The 27,122-nt window shown below is 54.3% G+C and overlaps 1 protein-coding gene across 2 annotated transcripts in view; it reads right to left on the bottom strand.

Annotated features, from left to right (window-relative positions):
• Window positions 1-18,429, bottom strand: part of VSTM2L (V-set and transmembrane domain containing 2 like) — a 50,069-nt gene extending 31,640 nt beyond the window's left edge. For both annotated transcript variants that reach the window (XM_030533559.1, XM_030533560.1), the window contains exon 1: window positions 18,252-18,429. In XM_030533559.1, the coding sequence (XP_030389419.1) occupies window positions 18,252-18,342 (91 nt within the window). In that variant the 5' untranslated portion in view covers window positions 18,343-18,429. The remainder of the gene's footprint in view (window positions 1-18,251) is intronic.
• Window positions 18,430-27,122: the final 8,693 nt, after the last annotated feature.

The following is a 27,122-nucleotide window of genomic DNA, read 5'->3' as shown; positions in this document are numbered from 1 at the left end:
AGGAGTAAAGATGGAGCTGCTCCTGAGACGCAGGTGGGCGACAGCTCAGAGCCTGCCTTGTGCTCTGCAATGCGCTGGGCACACGCCTGCCCTGTGTGGGAGTGGGCAGAGCTCTTCTCCTCCCTGTTCCACCTAAACAATCAGCAGGAGCAGCCCCCTGGGGCTGCCAGACATGTGCAGACTTGGGGACCCAATATTTTGATTACGGGTGTTACCAGAGCACAGACAGCTCCTATGTGACAGCCGCAGCAGGCTTCCTAACAGAGCATCCTTTGGAGATAACGAGATCCCCACTAGACAGCTGGGGCACCAGCCACGGGCTCCCCGGCTTGTCGCAATGGCTTGGGCGACGCTTGTGACCTGCCTTTGCCAAGCTGACAAAGCACAGGCTGAAGCAGCCCAGGGCAGGACAGTCTCATAACTAAAGGACTTTGCCATCGTCACACAGCCGCTCTACTGGGGGAGGAGCAGACGGAAAGTGAATAACCAACTTGTGCAGGTGCCCGGTAATTGCCTCTCCTGGCCTGGCAGCCCGGCCTGTGGCAGAGGCTCCTCGCTATGTGCCAATACACTGAGGCCTTGGCTACACTGGTGCTTTACAGTGCTGCAACTTTCTCGCTCAGGGGTGTGAAAAACACCCCCCCCGAGCACAGCAAGTTGCAGCGCTGCAAAGCGCCAGGGTAAACAGTGCCCCAGTGCTGGGAGGGGGGAGGGGACATACCTGCAGCGCTGCATAGCGCCAGTGTAAACACTGCCCCAGTGATGGGAGGGGGAGGGGGCGTACCTGCAGCGCTGGGAGAACTCTCTGGCACTGCGACCACACTGACACTTCAAAGCGTTCCCGCGGCAGCGCTGTGTAGCTCTAAGTGTAGCCGTACCCATAGATTCCAAGGGCTCTAACAGCGCCAAGAGGCTAAAATACCTCGAGGCTCGTTAGCAGAGCTGGTTAAGGCCGGCAGTGCCATGGGCCGCTCTCCGGCACATTCTCTCTCAGCACTGCTTTCCCGGTCAGGTTTTCAGCTCACAGCATAACTGCAGCCAGGGGAGAGGGCAGGGTGCGTTTGCAGCTTCTTGAAGTGCTGTGCCTGCATTTCACCTGTTGTCCCCTCCCACCAGTGGGATACCCTGGAGAGAAGGCAGAGCGAAATCCTCCTGAAAGTACCGACACCCAATGGCTGCTCCAGGCACTTCCCCAGCCCAGTCGCTCAGACAGGAGTTTGTCTGTCTCACTGTTTGGTCCAGGAGGTACAGACAATGTGGAACTCTACAGAGGAGCCTCTCGGTCACTGCAGGAGGCAATACGCGTGTAACATCAGCCCTACACACACAGACCGAACCAGCGCTCGCATTCAGCCTCCCAGCTGGGGGAGGGACGATCTCGCCACCAAGTCTGAGGCCCTAATTTACACGTTCAAAGCTGTAAGTCGCGTGCACCCTACGCTCAAAGTCAGGTCAATCCCCTGCACTCCGGAGCAAAGCTCTGCGCCACAAGCAGATGAAACTGAAACAGAACACAAGCTGCTCCGGGGGGGCATCAGAGGAACAAACAGAAACCAGGCTACTGCTGGAGCTACCTAGAAGGCAAAGGTCTTTTCCAAGTGGCCATTATCAACCACAGGAGGCCAGCAGGAACCCCTCCCCCAACAGCCAAGTGGCCCTGGCAGGGTGGATGCGGTTGGTACAATTATTGCTCAGCCAGGTAGTTTCCCCTGGGTGACAACTGACAAATCCAAAGACAGCCCATTCGGTTCAAACCAATGCTGAATTTTTTTTCCCCACCATGAAATGAAAAAAAAATTGCTCAGAGGAATAAAATGCCTGGAATGGCAAATCAAAGCCACAGTTCCAAACCTCTGGTGTTCAGGGTTTTTTCAACCAAAACTATTCACCCAGTTCTGCCTGAATGCACCAAGCTTCAGTGCCCGGAAAGCGTATTTGTCAGTGAATTTACTATTCACAGAACAGAAGTTGTACGGCTCTAGTCGCAACTGCAGTAAATGCTTGTGCAGAAGAACACCCAGCAGCTCACAGCGCCTGTATTTGCCACAGCCGCGTGTGTCCTTTTCTAACAATTTGGGCCTAGAAGTTTTTCATGCATTAAATAACATTCCTTCTCATCATTAACAACCTGCCTGGAAGCTTCACATTTCACAAATTAACCTCCCATCTGGTGCCTGGACTCCCTAGATACTCGGGGAAATGCAGCAAGGTGTAGCCTCCTTCTCTGGATACCATTTTGCAGCGGTGGCACCTCAGAAGATACAGTTCCAGCTCCAGCAGCTTCCTAGGGACCATGCTGGGTGAGGTCTATGACGGCAGGCGTTCTCAACCAGCTGCCTTCTCACACTGCGACCAGCGAGGGCGGGCCTGGCTGGATCCCAGTTGGACGGGAAAGGGATGGCACTGAAAAGGTGGAGAACCATTGTATGGTGGGGTAGATATGGAATTCTGTTCTGTTGGCTGGGACATGAAAACAAGTCCCACACTCATTCTGAAAGCAGGAAGGAAGGGTTTCATGGGCCATTGCTCAGTTTTAGGGTTCACATTCCCTTCAACAGAAATTCACTTGAGACAGCTGAAAACCCACTGTGAAAGGCCCCGAGTGCTTTCAACACACCTGGCTAATGGTAAGGCTGTAAAGTCAGCTGTTTAATCCCCAGCTGACTTGCCAGTCTAGGCAGCGAGCGGTAGCCCATCACAAAGCATTTGTATTATTAGTTACTCGTTTTAGCAGAGCTGGACCAGGACCTGACTGTGCCATGTGCCGAACAGACAGACCAAAAGGACAGTGCCTGCCCCCGAGAGCTTCCAATCTCAGTCTAACTCAGGAGACACCAGATTGCTTCCTTGTGCTCCTCCTTTGGTCTGTCTGTAGCCATGAGACAACAGGGCTCAGTGACAGGCAGCAGGCGCCGCCCAGCAGTGGCATCATGGTCAGGAGAATTTTCGGGAGGCGAATGCGTTAGCTTTGCAGATGTTTGGAGAGCTCTCCCCAGGTGGGAGGGACAGCATGGCAGAAAACAGGAGCCTGCTTGTTTCAAAATGTAACGAGCGATGGAGGCTGGTGCCACGGGCCAATCCATAATGGGCACTGATGCCACGATAGCAAGTGAGAGATGACAGGGAGACGGGGGACTGACTGTGAAGGGCCCTGAAAGCGAAGTCAGGCAGCTTACGTTCACTGCAGCAGAGAGGGGGAGCAGTGGAGGGATGCAGAGAGGGGAGTGACGGGTGAGGAACATGATCGTTGCAGCAGCATTCTGAAAGGAGACGGGCAGGGCAAGACTGCCTGTGCCAAGGCCAGAAACATGCCCAGTGATTGCGACACAAGACGAGAAGAGCATGTAACGGTGTGGAGGGATGGGGAGGGACGTGCCTGAGAGCCGGTACGCAGGAAGAGCCAGCAAGGCCTAGACACAGCCTGCCGCCCTGAGTGACAGGCAGGAGAGTGGAGAAAGGAGGCAGCAGGCAGGGCTTTGTGGGGGAAGATTGGGAGCGCTGGTTTAGAAGGACAGAAGGTGACAGGTCTGGAGTACAGAGGTAGGTCTATGGAGCATCAGTGGAGAGAGGGTCGCTGAATTTGTGTTTGTGGATGAGATCACCCAGAAAGAAGGTGCAAAGGGAGACGAGGAGAGGACCGAAGACCGAGCCCTGTGGAGTCCCACAGACAGCTGGAGGGGGAAGAGGAGGATCTGCTGAAGGACACGCTGAAGGAGCGATTAGGGAGAGGACGGAGCCAGGGAAGCCAGAAGAGCACCAGATTGCAAGAAGCGCCTGGCCAATGGCATTGAAGGCAGCTGACAGGTGGCTTTGTAAGTCCAGCACTGGCTCTGCAATTTGGCTAGGAAAAGGACTCTGGGGACAGTGGCCCCAGTGGAGTGCGAGGGGTGGAAACCAGGCCAGAGAGGAACCCCAGACAGCACCAGTGAACAGCAGAGTCAATGAGCTCAGAGATGAAAGAGGGATGGGGCGATACCTGGAGAAGTCATGGGTGGGGGGTTTGTTCCCTAGACTTGAAAACGAGCGTCACAGATGGACTCACGTCCACCAGGCAGGTTTATTGCTAATGGACCCAACCAGAAAGATACAACCCCCCCCCGCCTGGGGGCTTCAGTCCCCGGGGGGCGAGTGGGTAAGAGACAGGGACTCCCAACCCTCCACCCCTTCCTCGTGCAGTGGCTGGGATGCAGCAGCAGAGGAAGGAGCATTCTCAGCTGCTGCAGGGACATTGATGGGGACAGCAGATGAATTACAAACCTAGGGAGACTTAAGGGGGAAAAACCACTCTGGCACTTGCAGGATTGTGCTCGTTGAGCAGCTTCCCCAGTGGGATTTCATATCATACAAAGGGACAGGCTCAGGGGGAAGGAGAGGAGATTCTTACTGGGGGGCCTCCTACTCATGGGGGTCCTGCAAGCAGGCGCAGGGAGGGAGAAAACTCTATTGACACGGCCCTAATACTAACCCATCCAGGGGCAAAGTCTGCTGCGATCCAAGCAAAGGGAGTGAGGAAGCCAGGGTATGAGGGATACTGGAAATCCCAGGAGTAAGAGGCTCACAATTCCAGAGCAGAGGAGGATGGTGCCGAACAAAAGCCAAGCACAGCAGCAGGGCGGAGGGAGCGGTGCGTGCAGGACTTCAGCAGCAGACAGGCAGAGCTACCGCGCAGCCGGGCGACTGATCTCAGCCAAAACAGGTGGGTTTAATCAGCAATAACTGGAGTCCACCAGCGTCTGCGGAGAGGGGATGATCCAAGAGACAGGTGAGCCCCTGCAATGCCAGGGCCTTGCCTGAAATCACATACTCACCACTATGCAGACACAGCCTCTTTTCACCCTAACAGTAAACCCCACAGCCAGGCCCAGGTCTACAGAAAAACTCTCCTGATCAAGGCGTTCCTGCCTGGCTGGAACCGGCTCTGAGCAGCCACAGGTTCCCCTCTGATTACTGTCCACTTGGCATTTGCAACAGATCAACTGGGGGCAGAGATGGAAACAAATCCAGTTCACTGTCTCCTCTGCCTCTTCCCTCCCCGGAGCCTGGAGTGGGAACAGTTACCCTTGTTGCCGAGATCAACACTGGTCCCCAGGCAGCCGGTGGCCAGTCCGGCTCAGACAGAGAAGCACGCGGCAGGCGCAATCTGTCTGTTTCTAATGGGGGAAAGCAGAGGAGCCAATGTTCAGAGACACACAGAGGCTCACTAGCGCACAGAGCAATCGAATGGCTTTGTCTATATTACTGAGAAGCAGCTTTGTGGGGAGTGGGTGGCTTCTGAAGACAGAACCAGGGCCCTGCCTCATCTGTGCCCTTCACTGGAATCCCCTTCACATTAGCCTGAGCTACTCAGACCCTGCAGTGGGAAAGCAGGGGCCTCTCGCTGGAAATCTTTCAATTCTCAATGCTCGGCTTCAACCCAGGCCGGGTCTGCGACATCGGACAGCAGTGTGCTGGCCTGCGCACCATGAACTGGGGATTCCAGTGTGTGCCCATCGCTTAGCCTGTGCCTGTGCCCATCCCGATGGTGGCTCAGCGCTTCTGCGGTTTTAGGGCACAGAATCCTTCCCCACAACTGGTGCCCTTGGCAGCAGCCTTCCCAGAGCGCCCAGCACGGAGCGGACTCCGGAGACAAAGGCTAGATTGGCTCTGGGCCCAGCTTTGCTCAGCGTGGGAGTGAGGACATCAGGAAGCTGCTAGAGGCTTTGCAGCTCTCAGAGTCAGCTCCAGCCCCAATGGGACTGGGGGTTGCTTGGCAGATGCTCTGGGTCCACACCTGCCACCCAGAGCGGCTGGAAAACGGGTTCCCCATTCCACAAAGATTTTCAAGATAGTGAAAACTTGTCCTGGTCCAAACTGGGATGAAAAGTTGTAATCTTGAAAATTTCCTCAAATTCCAATAGAGAAATGAACGAACAGAAATTCTGTTTGGGCCATTTGAAGTGATGCGTTTTGATTTGGACCGTCTCTTTTGTTAATGTTTGTCTAAATTTACTAAAATTTCAAAACCAAAAACTGTTTTGACTCAAAAACCAACAATTCAACAGTTCCAAAGTTTTTTTCCCAGTAATGTTTTGAGTCGGGAGAGATGGCGAACCCGACCCTGTTTTGGTTTTGACTAAACAATATTGTTTGCTAGGAGAAAAAAAAACAGTGGATCTGGCCCCTCTCTCAAGTCTGATCCCCGGCTGGGGCCAGCTTGCAGGATGCTTGCACAGCTGATGCTCTGCGGTGTCTCCTCTGAGGACAGACACAGATGCCCAGAACCTCCAATGAGCCTTTAATAACCATCCTGTGAAGATATGTTCTGAACGTTGTAGCTCAAACAAACTGGCCCACAGGTTAATATTTGTGTAAACACGTATTGAAGGGCAATTAAAGATGTACAGTAACTCCTCACTAAAGTCACCCCGCTTAATGTTGTTTCCTTGTTACGTTGCTGATCAATTAGGGAACATGCTGGTTTAAAGTTGTGCAATGCTCCCCTCTAACGCGTTTGGCAGCCGCCTGCTGTGTTCACTGCTTGCAGGAAGAGCAGCCCGTTGCAGCTAGCTGGTAGGGGCTTGGAACCAGGGTGGACCAGCAGCCCCCCATCAGCTCCCCACTCCCCCAAGTTCCCTGTCCAGCAGGCTAACAATTGCAGCTGTCCCTCCCCCCACTCCCATGTGCTGCTCCTGCCCTCTGCCTTGGAGCTGCTCCTCGACTTCTGTTGCTGTGCTGAGGGGGAGGGAAGGAAGAGGGGGGCTAATGTCAGGGTGTCCCCCTCCCCTCTGCTCCTGCACCCCACTTACCCAATCTTCCACAGAGCAGAGAATGGGGCACACGACAGACGGAGCTTCTGGGCAGCAGCAGCTGCACCTGCGGTCAGGTCTCAGCTTGCTGATCTAATTAACAAGGCAGTGTACTTCTGACCCCACTCTTCATACTTAAAGGGGAAATGTGCATCTCTCTCTCTCACACACACACAGGGTGTGTGTCTCTGTCTCTGTCTGCCCTCCCTCCTTTCCTGCTGCCTTGTACAGCAGAATGTGAGAGTTAACCCTCGAGGGCTCAGCCAATTGCTAGTCCATCATTTAGCAGTAAGGGAAATATCCCACCCTCTGACTCCTCCGCCTCAACCAAGCTTCACAATTATCATCACTGTGTACCAGTATGGAATTGTTTGTTTAAAACTTATACTGTGCGTGTGTGTATTGTGACAGACCCAGGCCAGTGTGGTACAGGAGTCTGGTAGAGGGCAAATATACTGGTCACTGGGTGAGTAGTTTTCTGTTCCCTGAGTGACCAGAGCAGGGGCTGCACTAGAGTAATCAGGAACCTGCTAGAACCAATTAAGGCAGACAGGCTGATTAGAACACCTGCAGCCAATCAAGGCAGGCTAATCAGGGCACCTGGGTTTAAAAAGGAGCTCACTCCAGTCAGGCGGGAAGGAGCCAGAGGAGAGGAAGTGCGTGTGAGGAGCTGGGAGCAAGAGGCACAAGGAGCTGAGACTGAGAGGCTGTGCTGCTGGAGGACTAAGGAGTACAAGCATTATCAGACATCAGGAGGAAGGTCCTGTGGTGAGGATGAAGAAGGTGTTTGGAGGAGGCCATGGGGAAGTAGCCCAGGGAGTTGTAGCTGTCATGCAGCTGTTACAGGAGGCACTACAGACAGCTGCAGTCCACAGGGCCCTGGGCTGGAACCCGGAGTACAGGGCGGGCCTGGATTCCCCCCAAACGTCCCCACTCCTGATCAGACACAGGAGAAGCTGACTGAGACTGTGGGGAAGATCACTGAAGTGAGCAAATCTGCCAGTAAGCGCAGGACCCACCAAGGTAGAGGAGGAACTTTGTCACAACATATATAAAATAGTCTTTTGTCTGGTGAAAAAAGTTTCCCTGGAACCTAACTCCCCCATTTACATTAATTCTTATGGGGAAATTGGATTCACTTAACATCATTTCACTTAAAGTCACATTTTTCAGGAACAGGACTACGACATGAAGCGAGGAGTTCCTGTATTGGACATTTGCAAAAGGCACATTAATTACTGTGTTAGAGCTTTAGCTTGCCTGCGAATTATTTTCCCCGATGAACCATGACTGACTCTAGTCAATCAGAGGCATCTTGCTACATCTACATGAGCCAAAGGCTTCTCCTCTGGAGCTGTATCCAGTTTGCAGTGGAAACCCCCCCCCCCCGAGCGGACCAGGAGCATGGTGACTTGGCCCCACCCCTGAGGAAGTGTGATGGTTGTACAGGGAACTGGGTGTTTTACACAGATCCGTGTGGCTGTTTTCTGAAATGCCCAAAGCCGCCAGTGCTCGCTACGTAGGCTCGGGATCAGCTCTCCAGCGGTGCTGAGTTCCTGCAAGTCGTACAGATGGACATGGAGCTGCAGGTGCTCAGCACTTGTGAATATCAGGGGTGAAATCCTGGCCCTACTGGAGTCAGTGGGATTTTGGAGAAGAAAAAGGATCACGAGACAGGCTCCTTGCAGGTTAAACAACAACGAAGCTCAGCCCGACACTAAGGCCTCTGAGCTCTGGCTGCTTCCACTTGCAGTGAGAACTTACAGCCTGCCCTGGAGCTGGGGAATTGTAATTTTCCACGTTGGGATGATAAAAGCTGCTCCCTGGCTCAGGCGGCTGAAGGCAACACGCGGCGCAGAGCACCTGCCACCCGCCCTAACAACAGGGGGCTCGAATGAAACCAACGGGCCTTTGACTCCAGCAGCACGGACAGCGCCAGTGCCGAGTCTGCAGGGAAAAGCACAAGGCAGGCACCTGGGCCACTCAGAGAGAAGGTTCACGGCTGACATCCTTGAGCGTGTCATTAGCAGGAGCCACGAAGGAATCACGGGCAGACAGAGCTGGAGACGCAGAGGCAGGAAAGGTATCTGAAAAGGACGGGGAGGGTGCGAGGAAAGCAGGCTGCTCCCAGGAAGGGAGAGGAAGAGCGGGGAGACACAAAGAAAGGCGGAGCGGGATTTTCTATCAGTAGTTCTCTAATTTCTCCCTACACTCTGTACTGCTGATCTCTCTCATTATGTGCTGGGCTGCGAGTGAGGGTGGCTTATTCTCTCCTTTCACAGAACTCCTTGTCTAATTCACAGTTTTGTATAGTTCAGTGAGTCAAGGTGCTCATAGAACTAATTGCCAGCTCAGTCTCACTCCTATACTAAGCTATTCCCCCTCCTGGGCTCCGCTGCCACGTCACACCAGCCAGGAGCAAACGGCTCAGTCCCACTCCCGGCTGGGGTTAGGGAGTGTGACAAACTGGGAAAGTTCTTAATGTTTTCTCTGAATACTGTGTTGGTGCCTCAGTGTCTCCATGGCAGTTCTTAAGTATCTGGCAGAGCCAAGGGCCAGTGCACCTAAATGCCTGGCACTCTGTCTCCTAGCAAGTGATGGCCTGGGCCCCCCCTCTGCAAAGGTGCCAGCTGAAGGGGTTGGAGACAAAGGGATCAGGTGACCTCCTGGCCCGGGAAAGGAGCTGAGCAGAGAGGAGGGGCTGGGAGGGGTTGTTAGTCTGGAGCTGGCTGGGGTCAAGGGTGGAGGGCAGACCTGGGGGTCTGGCTCTCTGCTCCCCAGAATGGACCCAGCTGAGGGGTCCGGTTCGCTGTACCTACAAGCTCTGTTTTAGACCCTGTTCCTGTCATTGAATAAACCTCTGTTTTACTGGCTGGCTGAGAGTCACGTCTGACTGTGAAGTGGGGGTGCAGAACCCGGTGGCTTCCCCAGGACCCCGCTGGGGTGGACTCGCTGTGGGAAGCGCACGGAGGGGCAGAGGATGCTGAATGCTCCAAGGAGAGACCAAGGAGGTGAAGCCGTGTGAGCTTCTTGCCCTGAACAAGTCTGCTCCAAGGGAGAGAAGGCTCCCCAAAGTCCTGACTGGCTTCGTGGGGAGCAGTTCCGGCGCATCGCCCGGTGACTCCATGACAGGGAGCAACGCTGAGATTCTGCAATTTAATTATAGCTCCCAGTCAGCACCGCCAAGGGCGAATGCACCCTCGGAAGCCTGCTGTGGCTGGGAGGTACCACTGACCGGGTGCTGGCCCATCAATAGCTCAATGACCACTGCTCCTGGCCGGCCCCACAATCCCCTGGGCCTGCGTCCCAGAGTGGCCATGTTCTGCCTTCTGCTGCACCCGTCAGCCTGCTGCTGGGATGGCAGGGGGGCAAACCAGGGCAGAGTTAGGGCCAGGTGTTTAGGACCAAGTTTCCTGGCAATGCTATGTGTGAGCCAGCACATGCAGCCGGACGTGGTCGGGAGGCAGCTCACGCAGCTGAGGGCTGAGCGAGCATCTAGGGTAAAATCGCCCACCCTGCCTAGAGAGTCGGGAGCCTACATCCCGGTTTGAAAGTGACTTGGGCACTCGGGGGCCTGGGTCTCCCAGAAATCAGTGGGGTTTAGGCTGCTTCACCCCTTCAGCCCTTTTGAAAATGTCTACCTGTGATCTACCCCAGGAAGGCCCCTGCTTTAGTTTACAACTTCCCGTTAATCCTGGGAAACCTCCCCAGCCCTGCCTCATGGCCAGCCAAGGCGTGATGCCATCACCTCGCAATTCAGCCCCTTTGCCCCTCTGGGCCATGCCCAGGGCCTGGGGAGAAGCTCGCGTCCCTCGCGCCAGAACTTCTCTTCAGGGGGCTCCTCTGCACAGAGGGGTCAGGGGCTCTGGCTTCGCAGCAGTGTGTGAACGCGTGTGTGTGCGTGCATGCATGTGTTTACACATTACTCGCACAAACACCCAGTACCATCACGTGAGCAGCCTGCAGGAATTGCCAGGGCCCGTCTAGTTAAAACTAACCACAGCCACTAGCCCCTCTGACTTCACCCATCTGTTTCCAGTCCTGGCTGTCCACATTTCTCCTCTCCCCACCCCAGTGCAGCTCACTTCCAGCCTGTGCCACCGAGCTCCCCAGGCCCGCGACAGGAGCCAATGCCGCTCTCAGCCCAGAGTGCTGCGAAGCAGACAGAAGGCGAGCTGGGGAGGGAGACTGCTCAAGGGAAGAGACTGAGGCCGGACTGTGCCATGGAGAGTCCTGGGTGTTTCACTGGAGAACCGGCTCCTTGGGTCTGCTCTCCCTGGCATGGAGCAGGAGCGCTGGAGTCAAGGCAGGAGCTGGTGTGGAGCCAGGAGCTCCCTCCAGGGCCATCCCCAAACTCCCAATGGGGGATTTCTCCCCACAATTCTCAGGCCGTAGACAAGCCCTTACCTAGTGCAGAAAACTCATTGCTCTTCCCCTCGGCCATCAGCTCTGCCTGGCCCAATCAGCTGCTGCTGCGCTGGAGACACCTGAGCCAATCCTGATTCACCGCACACTCCATAGCGCGAGAGACAACCCTACATCTCAGCAGCTGCACTCCAGCATGGACTGCACAGCAGTGTCATGACGTGCCACGCTTCTCACCAGAGACCTGGAAGCCAACGCTGGCACCCACCCGGCTTGTGAGTTGTGTGCCATCGTGGGGGGGGGGTTTGGGGTTTAAACCACCACAAGCAAACAGCTAGTTCTGCAGACTCGATGGAGCTTTCTTCTCCCACTCACCTCCTGACAGCCTGATGGGATATTACATAGACGGTGATGTACAGTCATGTACCAGCTCTCAACATGCCTCAAACTGTAGCACTTGTATTTTAAATTAACCCACCCCAAATCCCCCTTGAGCAACCCCTATCCCCCCAAACACCCAGCCACTGAAATGCCTGGCGATAGAGGAGTGTACTTGGCGTATTATAGATATTCACGTATCACACGCATGCAAATCCCTGCCCCCACCCCCAATCCCAGCGAGGACTGGGACAAAGGTTCTCAGCAGGAGTTTGGGGTGGTAGCATCACTGACCAGTGGCACAGCCGAGAACTCTGCACTCACTGCATGAGTGCCCAGAAAGCCATTCCCCCCCAGCCCGGGGGGCACCCTCCATTGCAGAAAGCCTCTTACACAAACGTCTCCCACTGGGATTATTTTACAGCCCTTCACCTGGCACCTCCCTTGCCATGAGGCCAGCTGTATATTGCTCATCCACGACTGATGGAGATAGATGGAGCTCCCATTACCCATGATGCACCACAATCCCAGCCCCCAGCTCCCGATAACACATGGGCTTATCAATCTAAAGCTGGGACAATCTCATGCCCAGTGGCCCACGCCTGTATCTTGCCCCATAACCTGGGTAATTCTGGGAGAGAACTGCCATGTTTGGAGGGTGGAGGAAACATCTGTCTGGCAGCCTGATTTATTTTTTTTAAATTGGTGATTTGCAGCTTCTTCTGGGCTGGAGCCATTAGCTGGCAGCTCGGGGGAGCATCAGCAAGCAGAGGCCAGGTGCTCAAAGGCGCATGATAAATTCATTATTACATGGCTCAGGTTCAGCACCCAGCCCCCCTTTCCTCCCCCCGCCCCCCCCCTCAATATTCTTCAAAGTACCCCTGAAGCTACCGGGCACACACCAAACCCTGACAGTGGGAATCCAGTGAGTTTGTCGCTGCCACTCCTCTGCTCCTCTCTGTGCACAGCGAGCCTGATCCTGTGTTCACCGGCAGCCCCAGCCACTCACCACTCACAGGAGCTGGTCTCAGAGCCCCTGCTCCTACTCCCATTAATGCCGATGGCAAAACTGCCTTGACTTCCACAGGAGCAGGACTGATTCCACAGCCAGCGCTCCCAGCGCTGTGCCTGTGAACCCCGGGGGCTGCAAAAGGAGTAAATACAGCAGACAGTGAGCCACACGCCAAAGGCCTTTTCTGTCCTACGGCTCTGCCATGGTAACCGGCCTTGGACTCCCTTATCTCTGCCTAGAGGTGGCCTCCGCTTCCCGCGGGCAGACACCTCACGGGCTGGGTGCCAGGGCATCGCTAGCATAAACCACAGGCAGTGCCGAGCAAAGGGAACAGCCAGGGCGCTTAGGCAGGTGTGTGTGCGTGCAGAGGGGGTACAGCACATTTAAAGCAACGCATCCCCATTTCTGCTGTGAATTTCAAGTAGCCCTCTAGCCTGTGCAGACGCTGCTCGCTCCTGCTTCATGCCTCTCTCCACGGACCAAGGGATGGAAGTGGGGTCGGGGCTGAGTGCAGTTCTGATGCCAGAAGGCACTCAGGGTATCTGAACTACGGCCGTTTCTCCACATACCCTCAGCATGCTGTGCCTGTGCTCTCTCCTAAACAGGCTGGGCGAGGTTCTCTGGCCTGCATTGTGCAGGTCACACTAGATTATCACAGTGGTGCTGTCTGGCCTGAGAATCTCGGAATGAATCTGTTTTTAACGAGCCTGCTCCCGGGGAAAGCTGATGCTAGGTCATCAAGAAAGCATCACAGCATGGAAGCCTGATGCACGAACATAGCACTATGACTTCCTATGTCACAGGTGTGAGCAGAGGGGGCACCGATAGCTGTGAGAGTGGCAAAGGGGATTCAGCTTTGAAAACGACCAGATACAGACTCTTAAACAGAAGGTATCTTTCTCCTTTGTCCCTGTGCAGAAGTCCTTGCTCAGTGATCTGTAAGTCACTCGCTTCATTAACAGCATGATGTGCAAGGCCACACCCACCCACCCACCCACCCACACACACACACACACACACACACACACACACACACACACACACAGCAAATCTTGAAATCAGCACTAAGCCCCTAGAGAAAACCACAGGATCTCAGTTGTGGAGCACATCTTACACCCAGAAAGCTCCCCAAATGCCTTACTAACATAGGGCCGAATCCTGCTCCCATCACAGTCAATGGCAAAACTCCCACTGACACAGCAAGGGGAGGATCTTGTGATATGTTACACAAAACAAAAACCAAAAAATGCAACTAACGTGGGGATTTTGACCAGGGGTGGAGCTTACCTTGCCAGGGAGCTGGAATTACCCCGAACTGGTGTGTATTTCTAACAGTTCACTGTTCCCACACAGGGGAAAAGGCCTCTTGTCCCCATGGGAGGCTTCACCGTTGCAAGGGAAGGAATGCATGGCAGAAATCATCCCTGTCCCCCATTTCAGGCCCCTCCCAAGAGGTGACACTTCAAGGGAAGAGACATCCAGCAGCCTAAATGTGAATTAGTTTGGGGTCACATTCCTGTCTCTCCCACCGTTCTCTTCCAGAAAGAACAGAGGAAAAGCAGTTAGAGTAGAAAACGGGGCACCAGGACTTCTGGGGCTGTTCTGAAAACTCTACCAGTGACTCCTGAGGGGCCCCTGGCAAGACTCTTCCAGCCAAAGCGCCAGATGCTGCCTCAGATTTGGAAGCTCAGCTGGAGACACCATGGCCTGGTTTTCACGGAGGTTGGGCACCTGCAGCTCCACATTATTCCCAGTGGAGTGGTGGGGGAAGAAAGCCAGGGCCACGTCATCTCAAGCTGGGCACCCAAAATAAACAAGGCATCAACAGCCACTGGAGAGAGCGCTGCTCTTGGCTCCTCTGGTTCTGCCAGTTCCTGCTGCGTCCTGTCCCCCAGGCGCTGGCCACATTCACTGTCACTGGGCACTCCAGGAAGTCTGGTGATGGGAAAGGAAACAACTCGCGCCATCCTACATCAGTCCGTGCAGCTGGCTGAGGGGGCACATGCCTGTCCAGGAAGGACCAGGACTAAGGCAGCATGAAAGGAAGGACCAGAAACCACTGGCTTGGTCTATTCTGCCTTAGTGAGTCCAGTGACCAAGGACCATTATCACAACCTTCGCCTCCGCGTGCTGCACAGCACAGAGCATTACCCAAGGGCTGCTGGGAACAGGAGAGGAAGATAAAAACTAGAACTTCAGTTAAGGCCAAATTCAAGCCAGAGGAGGTGGCTGTGGTCTGGGTTTGGAAAGGGGCACATTATCCAGGGTCAGGGAGAGGCAGCACCATACAGCAGCAGCAAAGGTTTTTCCACCCCCAGGGATGTGAACAGAGAGAACCTGGACTAGGCCAGAGTGAGAGAGCCGCCTACCCTAGTCACCACCCAAATCACAGCAGCCTGAAAGAGTAGCACTGCTGAGACAACGCAGAAGGACGCAGGGAGTTTCCAGCTCCTGGTTAAATCAAGGTCCCCGCCCTGTCTGCCAAATTCTTGGGAACGGCACCCATTGCTCCAGCTGATTTGCTGCCTGGTTCGTGGAGAATTTTTAAATGACAATTAGCTGTCATTGTCCTAATGTGATAATTCCCACTGTCTTGCCCATCATATGTCAGCCTTCTTCCAGGGAAAGTTAAGCACCGACATTTGATGGGGAAGGGATGTCAGAAGTAATTGTCTTGAACGACTGCATGAGAAGCAGCAGGAAAAACACATCGGATGGAGAATTCCCACCAGGAAGCTTGAAAAAAATCCCGAAGAATGCAGAGTGTTTCTGAAAGTAATTGCTAGAATAATCATTGGCGTGTGCGACAAAGGAGAAGGGCAGCACCGTGGGGAATCAGGGCACAGCTCCCTTAATCCTTCAGCCATTAAACTAACTGGCTCATTGATGTAAGACACTCACATTTGCAGCTGATGCAGAGAAGAAGGCTAGATTCTCCTGCTCTGGAACGCACACTGTTTACCAGCTGGCTCTTTTCCTTCCGGGCTCCATGCAGACAGACAGACTGGGACTAACCCACATTTGAAAACCAATGGCACCAGCCCAGCGTGCGCACACTGTCTGCAATGGGGGCATGAATAATTGAAGGAAGTAGCCCGAAGAAGAGCGAGGCAGTGCTGTTTGTGGAGGAGTGACAGGACGTACAATGCAGTAGTGGCTCCCTGCTCGGGGGCAGGGCATAACTAGCTCAAAGCAAACCCTTTGTGGTGAGGACACAGGGAGGGAGTTTGAAAGAGATTTGTTGAGAACAGCCTCTTTCAGCCAGGTGGGCTGGGATCACACTGCTCAGGCTTGCAGTGCAGAGGAGGATGGGGGGACAAACGTACCCACATACCCCTGTAAAGGAAGACATATTGTGTATATTACCGTAACACCTAGCAGCTGCAGTCACAGACCATTCATAACAAAGCTCTCGGAAGCCTGCTGAGCATATGGTGCATTTTCATTCCAACGCCCGGCTGATGCCTTTGGGGACAGGATTTAAATATTGCATCCCTAGAGCACATGTTCTGGTTCGAACTCTCAGCTGCAGACAGGGGCACTCAGGCTGCTGGTCCCTCCCCCAAAAGCCTCTTGTGCTTCCACGTAGGTCAGAGGCAGATGCACTTCTCAGACGCTGTTCCTCTCACTCCAAGAGGCTACCCGGCCCCGGCTTGCACCCACCAAAGTCAACAGGCACGTGGAGGATCAGGCCCGGAATGAAGACAAAGCACACCGGGGTGTTGTTTTCTGGAGTAACTAGTTTGATGTGCCCCCTGAATTGCCTGATGCCTGGTTCCAGCCCTGTCCTGCCCTGCAGGATCACTTGCTCACTCCAGGGAGGCTTCCAGGGCTCTGTTCTCCCCTCCTCTGCCGCTGCTTGGGGAAAGCTGTACCAGTGACTAATGAAATGATCAATCTCCAATCTGCTAAACAGCAGTTTATCCAGGCTTGCAGCACACACAGCTTTTATCAAATTGGTATTCACCTGCTGAACACAAATGGCTTATTATACATGACCCACTTATTCACTGCATTTCAGGATCCTTAATAAAGGTTCTGTTATGATTAAGTGAGTTGCTGCGGAACTGCCCATGGTACAAAGCCCTGTAAGGAGGCTCTGAAATGCACTCACCTACTCTCATCTTTTTTCTTTACAGCAACCATTTCAGTGCCTAGTCGTCTATTGCTGAATTTCTGCGGGAGCTAATGGAGGCAGATCTCTGTCTCTAGCACCCCCTTCTCAAAGCACCCAGGGAAGGCCAGCAATCCCAGGATATGGTCCTGGTTTCCCAGGCACTAGCACAAATGACAGATTAGTCCTGAAGCATGACAACACATTGCTGTTCATCCCTGTTAGACTGCAGGGCATGGTAAGGATACACTGCGCAGCAAGGCAGTCCTTCTGCGCGCCAGGCAGCCATGGAACGTGGCTCTTAAATAGACTGGAAGCGCCTCAGGGCAGGGCCCAGCTTTCGCTCTGTGGGGTCCCGGTTCTGATGGAGGCTCCCATAACTAATCCAGGCTAATAGACCAGGCTACCATCACCTGATCTGTGAGCTCCTGGTTTTCCCCAGGGAAGGGTGAGGGATGTAACACACATCCAGCTCCCTGGCTCCAACAGGGAGGAGAACCCAGAAGCGAGTGTCTCCTTCCCACCTCCTCCGGTGAGGGATGCGCTCCTGGGAGCTGCTTGGGAAGTCCTCATGGGAACCAGACACTAACTGTGGAGCTGTGCACAGAAGGGCTCTCCCATGTTCCAGCTCCTGGAACCAGGCCAGGGGAGGGAGGGTTTCCGGGTTGCTCTGCTTGGGAATCAGGACGAAGCAACCCAGGCGCTTTTCGCTGGAGCGAGGGCAGGCAGAGCAGCGGGGGGGGGCTTGCAGCGGCTCGTGGCTGTGTGAACACACGGTGCCAGGTGGCCAAGGCGACACGGATAATCGGACTCTCCGGAAGGGCTGGAAAGCGGCAGCCCCTGAGCCCCGGAGACGAGTCACTAACTTTTCCTCCCTAAACTCCTGGCAGACCAGGGTCTCCGGCAGCTCCCGCGCCGGCGTCCCGGACCTGGGTCTCTCCGGGCGCGCTCGGCTGCTCCTGACCCCCAGCGGGGCTGCCCGGGAGCTCAGCCTGCCTCCGCCGGGGCTGTGCCCGGTCCCTGCCCAGCCCGGGACAGGCGGACCCGCTCCGGGGCCGGGGCCGGGGCCGGGTGCGCAGCACGCAGCGGGGAGCGGCACCTCAGGCCGCCCCCGCACACGGCTCCGCAGCAGCCCCCTGCCCGGCTGGCTGCGCCCCGAGCTCGGTTCGCAGCCCCGCGGGCCCCGGCTCGCCCAGCCGGCCGGACTCAGCGCCCCCGCCCCGGGGGGAGAAGTTTCCAAAGCCCCGCGCTGCCCCCCGGAGGCTGCCCCCGGCCCCGTCTGGCCTCCGCCCTGCCCGGTCCCTGCCCCTGCCCTGCCCGGTCTCTTCCCCAGCCCGATCCCAGCCCCTGCCCCGGTCCCAGCCCCGGTCTCTTCCCCAGCCTGGTCCCTGCCCCAGTCCCTGCCCGGTCTCAATCCGGTCCCAGCCCCTGCCCTGTCCGGTCTCTGCCCGGCCCCGGCTCGGTCTCTGCCCGGTCCCGGCTCGGTCTCTGCCCCTGCCCGGTCCCGGTCCCAGCCCCTGCCCTGCCCGGTCCCTGCCCGGCCCCGGCCCCGGCTCGGTCCCTGCCCCGTCCCGGTCCCTGCCCGGCCCCGGCTCACCGTTGGCCGCGGGGGCCCGCGCCGGGGCGCCCAGCTGGAGGTAGAGCCCCAGGTAGTGGAGGATCCCCAGGGTCAGGCCCAGGGCCCCCATGGTGCTCGGGCTCCGTCCGCCTGCCCGGCTCACATGGGCTCGGACCCTCCGCAGAGCCGCCGCGCTGCTGCCGGAGACTGCGGGACTCTTCCCTGCCGCGGAAGGCTCCGCGCTCGGTGGCGGCGCCGCGGTTCAGCCAGAGGCCCCCCCCCCCCCGGCGGAGGGATCCGAGCGCTTGATTTAGCATCAAAGTTTTTCCCGGGGTCTCATTGGCCGGGCCGGGCCGGGCCGAGCCGAGCCGAGCCGGGTCCCAGCGCCGGGGGCTCCCAGGCACCGGGGGGCCGCTGGCCGTGGCCGAGCCGCGCTGCCTGGCCGGGGGGGCGGGTCCGGATTTACCCCCCCCCCCGCGCTGGCCCGGGGAGCTCGGGGTGCGGAGCCCCTGCGCAGCGCCGTGCACCGGCCGGGCCAGGGGGCCCCTTGCGCGTCTCCTGCTTCCCGGGGCGCGGCCCGGCCCGGCCCGGCCCCCACGGACCAGCACCGCGGACAGCGCCCGCCCGCCCGCCGCCTCCCTGCCCCGGGCGCCGCGCCGCGATGCGTGGGAAGGGCCGGGGGCGCCGCGGGGTCCTGGGAACCCAGACTCGGCCCCCCCCCCCGGGAGCCTCACCTGGCCGGGACTGCGGGGAGCGAACCCGCGGTGCAGCAGCCCAGCCCAACCCCGGAACACACACCGGGGGGCACCCCAGGGCCCCAGCCACGCGTGACAGCCTGGGGGCTAACCCTGCCCTTCCCCCCGGGCCCTGGCTCTGAACTCCCGGAGCCCAGGCGGCAGCCTGGAGCCTCTGCCCCTCGAGGGCCTGGGACAAGCTGGCTGTGTCATAGGGTGACCTGGCAGCACGTGTGAGAAATCGGGACAGGGCCTGAGGGGTAATAGGAGCCCCTATAAGAAAAAGCCCCAAATGCTGGGACTGGCCCTATAAAATCCGGACATTTGGTCACCCCACGTTGTAGCTCTGGAGTGGGGGTGATGTTATGAACTCTGACCCTGCATGGGTGGCTGCCTTTGCTGTGTTCCTCCTGCCTCACCCGCGCTAAGGAGGGGACTGGCACCTGGGGATCCCCCTCTCACCAGCCTGCTGGTAAAGATCAGCGCCAAGTGACTCCTGCACAAACAGTGGCTGCAGCAGCTTCCCTAGGGGAGAGGGAAGAGTGGAAAGAGGTGTTAGTGCAGGCCTCTAAAAACAGAAATGGAGAGGTGAAAGGAGAGAGATGAGTCCTGAGGGAGGGGGAACCCTTTGCCTGTGGTATGGGTCCAAACTGGGGGAAGCTGGCTGGCTGTACAGGTCAAAGAGGAGATTCACTCCTCCTGAGCAGGAGGAGTAAGGTCTGGTAGAGGGGAGCTAGAAACCTGAGGAGACTGACCAAATCCCAAAGAACACTCAAGAGTGTTGAAGAAACCAAGGCAGAAGAGTGGAAGCCTGTAGTTATTGTTTTGCCTAGATGAATATAAATCAGAAGGTACGGAGTGTAGAAAATTGATATGGGAAGCAAAGGGACACAAAGAAATCTGCAGCCTGCAGCATTATGAAAAACAAGTAATTATTAAAGTATTTTAGGAACAAAAAGAATCCTAGCAATTATATTGGTGCATTACAAGATGCAAATGGTAGAATTATCAATAATAATGCACAAAAGGTAGATGTGTTCAATAAATATTTCTGTTCAGTATTGGGGGGTGGAGGGAACAGATGATGTAGTCGTATAACAACACTGTTTCCATTCTGCTAACATCTCAGGACGATCTTAAACAGCAGATTAAAAAAATATTAACGTTAATGTTTAAAATTAAATATTCACAAGTGAAGAGGGAAGGTCCTGTACAGCTGGGGTCAGGCTTGAGTTATGAGGGATTACAGGTATGGCGTACAAGGTGTGCCGGAGCAGGGCGGATTTGACCTGGGAATGTCGCATGGGGGTTACATTGGGGATGGGGGACTTCCCTTGAAGGAAGCTCCCTGAGCTGTAACCTGAGCCGGGGGGGTTGGGAGAAGTGACACCTTCTGCCTGGGAGACTGAACAAAGGAGAGGAGCAGCAGGGGGAGGGGAGAGAGCTGCTGGAGGAGTTTTTTGTGATCAGTCTGGGGCTGGGAGGTGCAACGCAGGGAACCCCAAGCTGGGGTCTAAGCTCCCTGAACCCCCCAGAAGGACTTGATTGAGGGGTCCTGGTTGTACCTACACGCTCTGCTTGGGACTGTGTTTCTGTCATCTAACAACCCTTCTGTTTTACTGGCTGGCTGAGAGTCACGGTGAATCTCAGGAAGAGGGGTGCAGGGCCCTGACTTCCCCACACTCCGTGACACAAGGATCATGAGGTACATACCTATCACATCACCACCACAGACCCAGATTGGGGTGCGGGAGTTTTTAAAGCGTCAGGATAAGTGGGCTCAGGTACGCCACCTACAGAACGTATGAAGAGTCCAAGTCAGTATTAGTGTAGTGAAAAAGTACATGGGTGGGGTGCGTCCCTTGGATACTATATTTTAAAATCAGCAGGGCTGGTTAACTTGCACTCAAGGGTTTAGAATATTTTAATGTATTTTCATGTTTCAAGCAATGGGGTTTGTGGTTACTCCTATGAACCAATTTGAGTCTCTCAGTCCTTGGGAGGGGAAGTTCCCTGCGTGCCCAGGTTAGATTTGTCTTTGCCCAGTATAATACACAGACAGTCCTAATGAGAACACTTTAGACTATCCCAAGAAGAGCATCAGAGCTGCCTAGGTCTGTGCACTGCTTCGCATCATGGTACCCAGGGCCCTCTCAGCATTATAGGCCTCAGGAAGCCATTCCACCCAGAAGCCCTGGACTCCCAAACCTGCAGGCCTCAAGTCCTTATTTAGACTCCTAAATTAGCATCCTGCTTCATGGAGTCAGTGGGAACCGATCGATTCTCAGCACTTTCAAACATTTAGTCACGCCCTTAAGTTGCCTGCCTATGGATTTAGGAGCCTAATTTTAGGCACTATGGGGTGAGAAGCTTGGCCAGAGGTTTTAGTTCCCTCTCTCGGCAGGGGTGTGCACTCACCCCATCTCCACTCTCTCCCTTGTCCTTTTAACAGCCGCTGGGGGGTGGCAGCCAAATCCTGCCCTGGTTGCTGCAGCAAGGAGAAGCAGAGAAGTAGCTCCAGTCACTCTCACCCCAAGATCCTGCTGCCAGGACACCCTGGATTCAGGGAGCATGCTGCTGCATGTGCACCACTATCCAGCGGTGCCAGAACAGAAGGGCCAAGGGGCAATTGCCCTCCCACTTTTTACCAGCCATATGGGTGAGTGACCAGAGGTGGGGAGATCTTGTGGAGGAGCAGAGCTTCTGGGGAAGGGGCGGTCCAAGGGCAGGGCCTCAGGGAGAAGGGGTGCTGCAGAGGCAGGGCCTTGGGGGGCATGTTCAGATACCAGTGACCCCCCACCCCATTAGGGAGCCTTCTGCTGACCCTGCCACTGCCTGCAAACTCAGCATTTGCTGCTGCTGCTGGTAACACAGGCACTAGTGCATTGGTTCTCAACCTTTTTTTCCCATTTGCAAATCCCTTTGGAAATTTCACATAGAGGTGCAGCCCCCTCTGGAAATCTATCGTCTGTAGCTATAGCTGAAGTCTGTTCAGTCAGTTTGCAGACTCAGTCTGTCGTGGAGCCCTTAGATGTAGTCTGCGGGCCCCTGGCAATCCACAGGTTGAGAACCACGCCACTAATGCACGAGGAGAACAAGAGCTCCTGTCCCAACCACCGAACAGGTGGACCTGAGCCCTGCTACCTCGTTCCACCTTCTAATGCATTGTAGCAAGATCTGACTCTGCTGGGGAAAAGGCTCCTTATGGTCCCCAGTCCCCTCCCACAGCCTGCTCAACAGGGAAGCACGGGCCAGGACCAAGTCCCTTCCGGGTGCTCAGCCACACCCACCCGAGCTAAGGTTACCAAAGGTACGGTCAAAACCGCATGTGCACACGCTGTTAAGCTCCTTACTCCGCTGGGTGTAACGTTTTCCATGGTGGGGCTGTGCCTGAAGGAGAAATTGGTCTGGGAAGTTTGAGATAAATTCCATCCTCTGTTTTCCAGTGGCAGGGGAGGGAGAGAACACTTCCAATTAGACTACCTTATTTTATCTCCCTGATTTTCTGGTTAAGTGACATAGCTCAATCTATTACAGTTAATACAGTAACACATAGAAACCAATACCCTCAAAGAGAGATTTTAAAACACTGCATTACTGGCGGCTGTTTGCAGGTAGCACCCACAGCTTTTTGTAAGAAAGGATTTCTCAGTGTGTGTCACAAATCACAACTCCAGCAAGTTCCTCTTCATAACAAAAAGCTTAATAGGCTCCAATACAAGGCTGGAAGTATTCTCGATCTACTGTATATTACCAAGCAGCAATACTCTAAGTAAATCCTATTTTGATGATTTCATTATGGTATTTTATAGGAAGACAGATCCTTGAATGTACTTTCCCTCCCCCACAATGGAAAATGTATTATTTATAGTGAAATAAAAGAAGCCGGCAGCATTAGACTCTGACAAAGACTAGGCAATAGCTCACACACCCCTGTTTGCTTTAGCCAGCGGGATGCTGCATGATCCCAGCCAGCACCGGGGTTCTAGCACTGCTGTTTTATAACGATTATTGTAACGATTAGCGCAATGCACTGTAATCGTGCTGCCTGGGGACAGCAAGGGTACGATCCTGAAATCCTCACTGAGGCAAGGCTCCCATCAATAGCAGTGGGCGTGCTGTCTGAATAATGGCCACGAGACTTGGCTCGTATACAATCTAAGGCCCGCGTGAGTGAGAAGAGACACTTTGCACCGACGAAGTGGATATTCACCCACAAAAGCTCATGCTCCAAAACGTCTGTTAGTCTAAGGTACCACAGGACTCTTTGCTGCTTTTACAGATCCAGACTAACACGGCTACCCCTCTGATACTTTGCACCGTGGCACTTTCTTGCTATAAAAGATGTTCAGGAAATGATTTAACACAATGGGTCTGATTCTGATCCCATTTACACTCATGTAAACAGGGCCACTCAGAGGATTCAGGGGGCCTGGGGCAAAGCAATTTCGGGGGCCCCTTCCATAAAAACAAGTTGCAATACTCTAGAATACTATATTCTCATGGGGGCCCCTGCAGGGCCTGGGGCAGCCCTGCATGTAAATCTAGGAATAACTCCACTGACATCAATGGAGTTTTCCCACAGTCTACCAGCGTAACAGATCCGAATCAGGCCCACTCAGAGGGCACAACCTATAACTTCTGTCAACCTGCTCTAAAAAGGTAACAAAAACACAAATAGGAACCCGCAGGCAACATATCACCCGTCTAAATACCAAGCTTCTTCTAAGTCACAGCTACTGTCTTCACTCCTCTGATGGTATCTGTGCACTGCACAGGAATCCAAAAGACATTTCCTCTCTAGATAAACAGTCAGAATCAGATTATGTCAGGTATTGCTGAGAGATGACAGACACCTCCCCCCCACTCTTCAAAGAGATTCTTTAAATTGGACTTGAAAATACAACAGTATTTCTTCACCCTTCGCTCAGCGGGATTTCTCCCACAGAAGTGGCAAAAGTATTTCTCATATTACCACCCTGGAAGGCAGGGTCCCTGGATGTCCAGCTGAAAAAAGTGCTAGACTATAGACCATGTAACTACTGACAGTGTAATACCAACATTACACATCAATAGGTTTTAAAAAATTCTGCATTCTGCAATGTTTTCCAGCTGTCAGAATAAATCTCCCATAAGGACAGAGCAGAGAGCATTGATCTCTACTCAGGTTCATTACTCCTGTAGGATTTGGGGAGTGGGGGGCAGGACTAAAGAGCAATAATTGATCATCCTGGCCAGGCTGTAGTTTTGTATTTGATGATGCTCAGACAGCTGCTTGCAGTTTAGAAGGTTCTTGCTCTGTAACATCAAAAGTGCAGCAGCATCCAAGGCAAAGCTCAAGGAGTTCCCGGTGGATAGGCTCTTGGAACCGCACAGCAGCCTGAGCAACTTTAGGGAGATTTAAAGTTTTAAGCAGATTATGGCAGAACCTTGGGAGTCACTTGTCTCCTAACTTCAAGGGAGGCCTTGGCTGTAGAAAAGTGAGGGCACCTCTGCTGCCTCAGTCTCCTTGTGCAGGAATCCCACTAATTTTAAATCATTTCAGTAGAATCGCACTTCAGTGGAGCATTTGCTGCACTTGACCAGATCACCGAATAGGGCGGTGGAGGCAGGTGCAGCGAAAGCAGAAGCCTGCCCCACATGGGCAGAGATTCAGAAGACAGAGAGAATACTCCACAATCAAGTAACTAGCTGTGCAATGTGGCACATGGAGGAAAACTTCTCCCCAGTCTTGGCAAAGCTCACTTTGCAGTCAGAGACATGAGAACTGGTTGCCTTTAGCCAAGTAGAACTGGAAGAACCACCCAGCAGTGTGTAACAAGCATACAGCAGAGTTAGCTAAATCACGGCAGCGTGACCTAAAGCGATGGGCTGGGGCTCAGGAGACCTGGTTCTGGTCCTAGCTATCCTGCTGGTCTACTGGGTGCCCTTGGAAAAGCCACTTCATCACTCAGTGCCTCAGTTTCCCCATCTGTAAAATCTGGACAATTATGTTTACCTCTTTTGTAAAGTACTTCGAGATCAAAAGTTGAGACATGCTTTACATGAGCTAGATATTATGATTATTATTACGGTAATGGATAAAGCCTCCCAGTAGGTGAATGTTCACCTCTTGAATACCAGTAGGAATCCTTGTCCCGAGGTATTGAGAGCCCAGTCCTGCCAGGTGTTCTCTCTTACCTGGCCGGTCGTACCTGCTGAGTGACATGCAGGGAGCATACGTATTGATGTCTGTCTTAGGAATCTGAATACTGACATCGTATAAGCACAGTTAAATGGCTGGAATCTGCCAAGATCTTTTATTGCATAATCAAATATATTTAAATGATGCCACGAAGAAGCAATGAGAGCATAAATTTCCTCTTAAAGCTCGGAACATCTCCAGATGTAGAGCCTGAATTAAGTTCCATTTCCAGATGATTTTCTATCTCCACAGCATGATGATTAACGGATAATAAGTCTTCTGTGCAGCAGGGCGACCAGCCCTGCAGAAAGAGAAAGGGAAATGCTGGACATCTTTGTACCATGTGCACATGTGCAAAATTTCCCCTTTCCACCCTGATCATAACTCACCAGTGAATGGGACCAGGCCCTGCCCCCGTTGCACCCGTACAGCCCTGCTGAAGCCAATGAGGTCACCCAGCTACGAATGAGAGGAGGATTTTCTCCTTTAACCCCATGCCTGTCTCAGCCACACACAGGTGACTGGCATTCACAGTGCAAATAGGGTCCCTTTATCTGCACATTCTGTATTTTGTTTTTCAAACCCGTGGCCACTCGTTCAGGGCTGGTCATAGTCATAATGGAACACCCGCTGCAGCCTACTCTCAAGGCTGAAGCATTTCTTATTTCATTCAGTGACAGATTTCCCGCCTTCTTTCCAATTTTGCATGTGCAATGGATACTGCTTGCAAAGTGCTCATCTGCAAAATGGATGAATACCAATAATCATTTGCATATGCAAATTAGACAACCAAGCTCCCAGCTGCACAATTTTCATATGAAATTGAAAGCTTTGCATGTGTAGAACTGGTGTGCATCTGCTTCTGAGTACACATTTAGTTGTGCTTGCAAAAGTGAGCATACAAAATTGGAAGTTGAATTTGAAACAGTCTAAATATTTGGACATAAAATAGAAAACTTTTACATTTGGAATCATTTTACCTGCAACTGAACTCAACTATAAGTGGACAAGAAACAGAAGTTCTGTTTGGTGCAACACACAGTAGCGTCCTTTCACACCAGACAAAGCTGTGCTCGTGCTTCCAGCATCTTTCCCCTTATTGCAGTCTGTCACGGACTCACAGATTGTGCCCACTCTTGGTTCCGTGTGGTCCGTGGGGGGTGCCCTTTTCAGAGAGACAGCCCTTCTCGGGGGTTCACTCTCTCCCCTGGTTAGGCCCCACACCTCTCTCTCTGCCGTGGGCCCCCTCTCTGGAGTCCACTCACTCTGGACCCCTGGGGCCTCCACTCTCCAAAGGGGACGATACGCCCCACCCCGCCCTGCTCTCTAGCCCGGAGTGACTCTCAGCCAGCGTAACATAGGAGCTTTACTGAGCCTTGAACCCAGCACAGGAAACTCTCAGGGCTTCAGGCCTGGCCTCCCTCAGCCCAGCACATTCCAGTCCCCCTGCAGCCAGGGGGGCTCTGCCTGCTCCCCCTCTCCAGCCCAGAGCCCCCCTGCTTCCCAGCTGGGCCTCTGATATCCCCAGCCCCAAGCCCCCTCTGTCCATTGGCTTCTCTCCAGGTAAACAGGGTCGTAAACAGGGTCACTTGGGCCAACTCTCCCCTCTTCCATCCTCTGGCTGGAACCAGCTGGTCAGGTCACCGGGGTCCTCTCTCTGCAGCCCATTGTCCTCCCACTGGCCAGAACCGGCTGTGACTCCTGAGCTGGGTTTCCGGGTCACCAGTCGCTGGGGTCTCCATCCTCCAGGCCCTCGGCTGGGGTCCTGAGTCCCTCTCCGGTCCTGTGTCCCAACAAACTCCCTCTCCCCTCCCCTCGTTAAACCCGTAACACCCAGGGACACGGAGTCCCACTCCCGCTGCATGCAACCCACTGGAAACCAAGACAATCCCCCACTTCATCAGAGTTGCTCAAAATTTCATTGCAGAAGGAAAACTAGAATCGCATCTTTACCGAGTAGCTGATTTATTTGTTATGCCTCTAAGTGCTGAC

Source organism: Gopherus evgoodei, chromosome 14, assembly GCF_007399415.2.
Source record: "Gopherus evgoodei ecotype Sinaloan lineage chromosome 14, rGopEvg1_v1.p, whole genome shotgun sequence".
Classification (NCBI taxonomy): domain Eukaryota; kingdom Metazoa; phylum Chordata; order Testudines; family Testudinidae; genus Gopherus; species Gopherus evgoodei.
Note: the sequence above shows the minus strand (reverse complement) of the source record. Positions and strands in the feature narration are given on the sequence as shown.